Below are 8702 nucleotides of genomic sequence, written 5' to 3'. Positions count from 1 at the left end.
ATATATATATGAGAGAATTTATGATTCATTTTCTTTTTTTCAGATGGAGAAATTTACTTATTTGCTATGTTTCATTCTAAAATATTAAAAAAAAAAACAAGCATTCACCGATACTTTGAAATCACAAAATGATTTAACGCTCATACGGTAGTACGGTTGAAGAAAGTATGCAGCTTAGACAACCGGTCATACAACCCTGCATGCACTGTGCATAGGTTGTGTATTGTATCGATTTATCGGTAGATTTTAATGTAAATTAATAACAGATAATAATAATAATAATAACAAAAAAATTGTCTGCAGATCTCTGGCTGGCCAGACTGAAATGGAGCACTGTTGAAAATGCGCGACCCCGCCCCCTCCGAGCCGAACTCTACATTTCCTACCTACCAAGTGCCTCAAGAAGCGTCAGCCATGAGGGGCCGCGCATCCCCAGTACAAGTCGCTCGGGTCTCTTGGGGGGGTCGAGCCGACCTCCCAAGTGCAGCCCCTCGCGTCCCACAGCCGGGCGCGCCTTCTTCTGTGATATCCGGCTCAAGCGGTTGCCCGCACGTAAAAATCGGCAACTCCTATTATTATTCTAATTTTAGGATGCAATCTGTGACCGAAAATTGTCTTCTGATTAATAATTCTGTTACCGTACCAAAAATACAACGTAACGACCGTTCGTCGGTCACACACAACAATAATAATTATAATGTTAATAATAACGATAATGTAGGCGATAGGGATAAGCTAGGATGTAAGTTTGGTGCTCTAGAACTCCTTGGACAAGACATTCCCAACCAAAAGTCTGATGACCTCGAAAACGACCTCACCGTTGAACTGAACCTCACTCAAGATAATACTACTATAAATGATAATGCTAATACTATTACTAAAGATAGTCCTCCTAGTGAAGAACCTCATAGCTCTTTGACTGCTATTGAAACTGCAAGCGTTCATAGCCGCGACAACGACAACTGCGATAATTATTATAATCTCGATAGGCTCATACAGCTAAGTAAACGCACACGTATTCTGGAACGTCAGGGCTTCAAATTGGCCCTTGGACTTTACGGAGGGGGTGAGAGTTCTCTTAGTGCTGGAACTTCCGGATGGGGAACTCCACCACAACAGGCCAGCAGCAACAATTGTAAGTATCAATTTTAGGTTTAATTAATTTTACTTTGTACATCAATTATCGATGTACAAACGATGTTCTTGTTTTGTTTACTGTGAGTATCATTTTATTTATTTTAATTTTCATAATAAATCCCAATAAGACGGATTAAATTAAATTAATTACAAGTAAAATTTCAAAAATCAACTGAAGTTAGTAAGGTAACTTTGTTGCAGCAAACAATTCAAGCGGCTGGGGTACAGCTAATGCTGCCAATCCGAATCAAACAGGTACACAGCAATGGGCAAATGCCAATAATCGTCCACCTAATGGACAAGGTCCCCCAAATACCGACAGTAAGTCGAAAACGGGAAAAATTCTCTTTGTGTCTATTAAGCCATCCAGTAGATATACACGTACATATGCTGTTTTCCTGTTTTAATTTTCTCATTATTTTTTCGATAAAATGTTTGGCTAAACATCGTATTTCTAATAAAAATGCTGATTTTTAAGTTTATTAATTGTGATTTTTCCCTTTCGTTTTAGCCAACAAGTCGAATTCGAATATGCAACAAAATGGACAGCAGCCTCCACCGTCTTCTCAGCCCAACCAGTCGGCATGGGGACAACCTGGAGGAAATAAGCCTCCTAACGGCCCCCCAGTTTCGACGACCGCCAACATTGCGCCGACTACTACGAATAATAATGTTAACAATACGACTTCAACGAATACGACCAAGCAGCAATTAGAGCAGCTGAATAATATGCGAGAAGCTATCTTTAGCCACGATGGATGGGGAGGCGTAAGTTGCCTTTCGATTCTCTAATTTAGTCTGTTAAAAAATAATAATCGCTAACACTGGTTTAAAAATCAACAGCATATTAATCAAGATACGACGTGGGAAATTCCGGGAAGTCCGGAGCCTCCCATAAAATTGGATGGTACGAACGCGCCTCCTTGGAAACCAACAGTCAACAATGGGACAGAATTATGGGAAGCAAATTTGCGTAATGGTGGTCAACCACCTCCTCAACCCCAGCAAAAAACGCCTTGGGGCCACACACCATTAACCAATATTGGCGGCACATGGGGCGAAGATGATGATGTCGCGGATACCTCTAATGTGTGGACGGGTGTTCCATCAGGACAACAGCAATGGGGAAATACAGGAAACAGTGGAGGAGGAATGTGGGGAGGTGAGTTATTGTGGGTTCTGCACGTATGGCTTTTTTGTTTTTAATGATGGTGATGGGTGTTATTTCTAATTGTTAGTTTTTTTTAACTTCTCAATTTTCCCAAACATTATAGTTTGCGAAAAATGGTGTCGTTATTTATATTGTTAAAACAGATACAACTGGTTTGTGAAAGAAAACTCTCTCTTGAAATTGTAAATGTCTTCTACTTTGTAAATGGAAACTAAATATAAAAAGTATTTCCTAACCCATTATTCTGCACTATGTTAATTTTTTGCACGAGTAAATAATAGGAAGAACATTAGTAGTGTTGGCGTTATTTCGTTATAGTTCGTTTATTCAGGAACATTAATAATTTTAAAATAGGTGTGAAGTAGATCTTTTACTATTCAGTTGTATCGTTTTTGATATAATGAACACATTACAGATAGTACATTGCATAATTCCGCTCCTCGTTGTTTAACCTGATTCTGAATTATTCCCGTTTTTTTTTTTGCTACTAACAAATATTTATAGCCCCCAAGAAAGAGAATGATTGGGGTACTGCAGGTGGAGCCGGCTGGGGAGATCCGCGTTCCGCCAATCCCGGTCCTACGGGTATGGATCCGCGTGACATGCGACCTGACTTGCGTGACATGCGTAGCGGAAGCTCAGACCCAATGCGTATGTTGGATCCTCGTGAACAGATACGCGATATGCGCGGAGATCCTAGAGGTAATTCCTGGTTTTTCTTTTCTTTTTTTTTTATTCACCGATGCTTCTGTGCTCCAGCGGTTATAAATCGACAACTCGTTATTCGCTGTGACTCACATTAATATTATAACAGGTATTACCGGTCGTTTAAATGGGGCAGGAGCAGAAGCATTTTGGGGACAAACAGGGCCACAAACAAATGCTCATCATATGCACCATCAAGCAAAAATACCGATGGGTCCCCAAGCTACTTCGGGTTGGGAGGAACCATCCCCACCTACTCAAAGACGTACTGTGCCTAATTACGATGACGGGACGTCATTGTGGGGTAATCCGCAACAAGGTATTTAGTGAAGATTATTTTTTTTTTGTTGTGGTGTAACATTTTGCCGATGCTTGAATAATTTTATTTATTATTTTAATGGAGTGATTTTTCTTTACGAACAGGGGCTAATATGAGTCGCGGTAGTGGTGTTGCTGGACCGCCGGGTATGGCAGCACAGTCGCGTGTAAAACCAGAAGGGTCTTGGGGGGTACATGGCAGAAATGGCTCGTGGGATGAGACCGGTCCAGGATGGGGAGACGACGGTTCTGGACCGTGGAGCGCTAAACAGAAGCCCATCACGGGACCATTGTGGGACAATGACATCGATTGGGGTCACAAACAAGCTAACAAGCAGTCACTTACGAAGGAAATGATCTGGAATTCGAAACAGTTTCGAACACTGGTCGACATGGGCTATAAGGTACATAGATAGTTAGCATATTCAATTTCATTTGTTAAACTACTTTACGTGACAAATAGAAAGAAGATGCTGAGAGCGCGTTACGAATACGTGAAATGAATATGGACGATGCTCTCGATATGTTAAGTACTCTTCGTAGTGCTGCCGGCATGGAAAGCTGGAGAGGCCGCCACGAGGACCATTACGATCACCAAGCAACTGGTCCCTTCCCCGGACAACGTTTTCCTACCGGACCTACCGCTCAGATGCCGTTCCCACCGGTAAATAAATATTAATAAGAATTTTCTTTATTTTTAACACTCACCGTCTTTTGTTTTAGGGCGGTAATGCTCCAAACCTACTGAACAACATGAACAATCCACCGAGTGGTGCTAATAATAGTTCGTTAATAAATAATATGTCTCCGGCGATCGTGCAAAAGATGTTGGCTCAAAGCGGCGGGTCGCAAGGCTTTGCAGGTACCGGCGCTACGCCTCGCACTCTTCAGACTCAATCGACTCCTACGCAACAGCAACTTAGGATGCTTGTGCAACAAATACAAATGGCCGTGCAGGCCGGTTATTTAAATCATCAGGTTGGTGAATAAAATTGAATAAAAAAATTGAAAATAAAACAGTCTTATCGGTGATTAAAAGTTGGATCCAATTGATGAGAAGTCGATGATTTCCGAAAACCAAAATGAGAACGTTTTTATGTATAAAACAATTATATATATATATATATATATATATGAGAGAATTTATGATTCATTTTCTTTTTTTCAGATGGAGAAATTTACTTATTTGCTATGTTTCATTCTAAAATATTAAAAAAAAAAACAAGCATTCACCGATACTTTGAAATCACANTATTAGGTTATTAATTTTAGTTTTAATTAATAAAAATAGTTACGTTATTAATTTTTTGTCGTTAATGCGGCGTCGAAACATTTTTCCGTTATTACGAGTGCAAATAACAATACACTTTAAAAATACTACACACACATACACATTCGTTGGTAATGGCGATGTTTTTAGGTATTTGTATTATTGTTTATCGCGACAAATAGCCAATAGCACATGTATTCGTCGAGTATTCCCATATAAGCCATTGATGCACGAGCAATTTTTGTTGCTTTTGTTTTAAAGGTGGTTTTCAGGTAAACATTAGGCGTTTTCTTCAGGGTTTGTTATGGTCGAACTGTACGATCCGTATTATTCTAGATCTTAAATCAGCCGCTGGCACCTCAGACACTGGTATTTTTGAATCAGTTACTTCAACAAATAAAGACTCTTCAGCAGCTGCTTAATCAGCAGTCTATGGCGCAACAACAAACTTCAATGGGAGGCGGAAAAGCCAGCAATATGCTATTGCAATGTTCCGTTTTGATTACTAAAACTAAGCAACAAATTGCTAATTTGCAGGTATGTTAATGAAACATAGTTTAAGAAAGTCTTATACTATTGATTTTTAAGTCGAAATTTCTATAAATTTTGTCAATAAATAGATACCGTCATTAATGATAAAATTAAATATATAAATTGCTGTTTTAGAATCAAATCGCAGCTCAACAGGCAATTTATGTAAAACAGCAGCAACAACAATTAACAGGAGGAGTACCTGGTGGTCCTTCTGATCTCTACAAGACTAACGCTATGCATGACTCTATAAACGCTTTACAAAATAATTTTGCAGATCTCGGTATTAAGGATCCTCAAGTGGTAAGTTTTTTGTTTTGTTTATCTATAATTTAGTGTTGTAGTTGCAATGTATAATTGCCAAAGGTATATTTTTGTAATGCGTTTAAGAGAGATGTATCATAATTTAGAGTCAGCAACAATCAAGACTGAATCAGTGGAAACTGCCCGTTTTGGACAAAGAAGACCCTGGAGAATTTAGTAGGGCTCCTGGTTCTTCTTCAAAACCTTTGACAGCCTCGCATAGCTCTCCCAATTTAAATCCATTGCCACTGGGTCTTACTCAACCTGATGGGTGAGTAGTGTTTAGCGTAAATTCAAAACATGTTGTGAAATCATATATGGTTTTGCAGCCCGTGGTCGAATGGACGTACGGGTGACACCGGAGGTGGCTGGCCCGAATCAAGTACAAACGATAGCGTGGCCGCTGATAACAAGGATGGTCAGTGGCCTGCACCCTCTCAAACCTCTATCACCGATTTAGTACCTGAATTTGAACCCGGAAAACCGTGGAAGGTATTGAAGTTGTTTTTTCTCAATTCTGTCGTACGTTTCTTGTTCTTACTGGTAGTTGAACTCGTGTCGTCAATTCGAATAACCTGTTTAATTTTTTTAAAGGGTCCGCAAATGAAATCCATTGAAGATGATCCAAGTATAACTCCGGGATCGGTGGTGCGTTCGCCTCTGTCGATTCCAACAATTAAGGATCCAGAACTGTTCTCTATGAATTCAAGCAAAAATTCGCCTCCAGGAGGAGATGCTATTCAACCTGTAGGTCTGAGTTCATCCACTTGGAGCTTTAATCCGCCGTCTTCGACCCCGAGTGCATTTACTAGGTAAACTAACTTTTTTGAAATATTTCTTTATCGATTTGTATGGTTAGCTTTACATATATATTTGTAGTCCTCAGAATAAGTTGCCAGCTTCAAAAGGAGTTGTTGGTGATTTGAACCCATCGACAGCAGTAACTTCCGAACTGTGGGCAACGAAATCACGCGGTCCACCTCCGGGATTAGTGGTACCTAAGGGTTCGGCCCTTAATGGTTGGACGGCATATCTTAGGTCCAATGCTTGGAGTTTAGAAAGGGCCCCTGGAAGTTGGGGATGTACTTCGCCGTGGTTACTCTTAAGAAACTTGACAGCACAAGTAAGAAATATTTGTCTAATTTGAAAAGAATTGAAATTGAAGACGTAAAATGTTTTAATATTTACTGAATTCTGAATTGAGAGTTGCATATGAAGTTTCTATAGTTTCCCTTCGTATTTTCGAAAATATCTTAGAAAACTGTCGGCGTAAAGTATCTCTAAAATGCAGGAACTTTTTGAAAAGGTGTATTAATGTATAGCGCAAATATAATGTGAACATTGTTTTGTTTTAATATAGATTGATGGATCCACCTTACGCACCTTATGTATGCAGCACGGTCCTCTACAAAACTTCCAGTTGTATTTGCACCAAGGTTATGCACTTGCTAAATATTCGTCACGCGAAGAGGCTGCGAAGGTAAACATTTAACGAAACGTTTATACCAGGTGGTAATTGTTTTTAACGTTGAAATTTTGCAGGCGCAAACGGCACTGAATAACTGCGTATTGGGCAACACGACAATTTTAGCCGAGAATCCGAGCGATTGGGAAGCGAATACTCTGTTGCAACAGGCAGCTCCCCAACAAAGCGGCACTTCGGGCGGTTGGAGAAACCCCGGAAAACCGGCCTCAGATACGTGGAGCAGTGGCTGGCCGAATGCCGCAACTGCGACCAGCCTTTGGGGCTCCTCAACCCTGGACAGCGGCGATCATCAGGCCCGTGGCACACCATCCAACTTAAATTCGTTCCTGCCTGGTGATCTTCTTGGTAGTGGTGAGTCAATTTAATTCACTTTTTTACGCGTCAACAAGAAATGAAAGAGAACAAAAACAACAAATCAAAATCATTTATTATCGATGATGTAATAATTCGAATTTTAAATTTATAGCTCGTAAGGGTTTTTAATTATTATTAATGGAAATAATATATATGAATATATGTATANTTTTAATGTTACTACTAATGCAATATATGTGTATATTGGCAAAATACAAAAAAATCTGTACAATTGTTATTATTTCATAAATATATTGAACATACTTAAAAAAACGTAGGTTAAGCGGCAAGTAAATAGTAGGTTTGTATATTAGTAAAATTATTATAAAAACAAAAAAAATAAATCGTACCAACAAGATTCACTTGTCCTGCATGACGACGGAAAAAATGACGAACATGGTAAAAAAGAATACTGAGTATAAACGAAATATATAGTCATTATTTAAAAGCTTAGATTCGATTAATACACTTGCTTTTCTAGTTAGTTGTAGGGTGGTTTTGGGTTTTAAGATTATAAGTTAACGTAAGTGTGTTCAGTTTTTAAGTTCTTTTACCTTTTTCCAAAATGTTAATTTTGCCTAACAATTCTCTCCCTATATATATATACATATATTATATACAATATTCATAGATAGATTTAAACGTAGGGATTTCGATGTGACTTAAAAAGAAGAATGAAAGAAAACGGTTATTAATGTGGATGGGTTAACGTAATGACGTCGTGTCGCCTCGGTTGGTAAAATTGATAAGATTTTCAAGTCTGTAATTGCTGCATAATTATCAATATTAAAACGCTCAAGTTGAATGCGCGCGATCTGTGACGTGTACCGAACTAGTCCCGCAGAAAATTTGGATGAAAACAAAAAAAACTATATGACAGCACGCACCCCTTTGTGACGTTTTTTTCCCGCCGACTATTTTCCCGAAGTTTTTTCGCTTAAACGAATTGCTCGTTAGGCATGCTCGTGCCGTTGTGTTTGTTCCCAGTGTAAAATAGTACACACGCTTGTATCGCGTCCGATTGTATTACGAGAAGAAAATTTAATTTGTACGCGCTATCTAAACGAATGATGTGTGTTAACCTGGAAACCAACCCCGATTTCATCCACGCCATTGATGCACGAGCAATTTTTGTTGCTTTTGTTTTAAAGGTGGTTTTCAGGTAAACATTAGGCGTTTTCTTCAGGAAGGATGCGAACAAATTTTTAGTGTACGGATGCCTTTCTTGACCCCGAAAACCTGTGATCTTTCCACTTCCTTATATCAAAAAATAAAAATTAGAAGAAGAAATGAAAAAGTACTACACATACTACACACAAAATCATATTTTGTTAATACATACACGAATCGGCTGATCCGAAATTGGTGTTCAGCTGCATAACACCACACAATCAATTTAGACTGCACATTAAGTATTCTTAAAATTT

The 8702-nt window shown here is 38.9% G+C and overlaps 1 protein-coding gene across 4 annotated transcripts in view; it reads left to right on the top strand.

Moving 5' to 3' along the window:
• Window positions 1-7399, top strand: part of LOC108740693 (protein Gawky) — a 19913-nt gene extending 12514 nt beyond the window's left edge. For 2 of the 4 annotated variants that reach the window (XM_018475117.2, XM_018475118.2), the window contains exons 2-18: window positions 304-1135; window positions 1339-1458; window positions 1649-1905; window positions 1981-2299; window positions 2813-3010; window positions 3123-3332; window positions 3437-3735; window positions 3795-3995; window positions 4055-4309; window positions 4938-5138; window positions 5268-5435; window positions 5543-5706; window positions 5765-5927; window positions 6030-6247; window positions 6315-6558; window positions 6796-6915; window positions 6978-7399. In XM_018475117.2, coding sequence (XP_018330619.1) covers window positions 343-1135; window positions 1339-1458; window positions 1649-1905; window positions 1981-2299; window positions 2813-3010; window positions 3123-3332; window positions 3437-3735; window positions 3795-3995; window positions 4055-4309; window positions 4938-5138; window positions 5268-5435; window positions 5543-5706; window positions 5765-5927; window positions 6030-6247; window positions 6315-6558; window positions 6796-6915; window positions 6978-7286 — 4239 coding nt within the window. In that variant the 5' untranslated portion in view covers window positions 304-342 and the 3' untranslated portion in view covers window positions 7287-7399. The remainder of the gene's footprint in view (window positions 1-303; window positions 1136-1338; window positions 1459-1648; window positions 1906-1980; window positions 2300-2812; window positions 3011-3122; window positions 3333-3436; window positions 3736-3794; window positions 3996-4054; window positions 4310-4937; window positions 5139-5267; window positions 5436-5542; window positions 5707-5764; window positions 5928-6029; window positions 6248-6314; window positions 6559-6795; window positions 6916-6977) is intronic. The other 2 variants (XM_018475119.2, XM_018475120.2) reach the window with 2 other exon arrangements.
• The last annotated feature ends 1303 nt before the right edge of the window (window positions 7400-8702 follow it).

The sequence above is a fragment of the Agrilus planipennis genome, unplaced genomic scaffold, assembly GCF_000699045.2.
Source record: "Agrilus planipennis isolate EAB-ADULT unplaced genomic scaffold, Apla_2.0 scaffold177, whole genome shotgun sequence".
NCBI classification, from domain to species: Eukaryota; Metazoa; Arthropoda; class Insecta; order Coleoptera; family Buprestidae; genus Agrilus; species Agrilus planipennis.
Note: the sequence above shows the minus strand (reverse complement) of the source record. Positions and strands in the feature narration are given on the sequence as shown.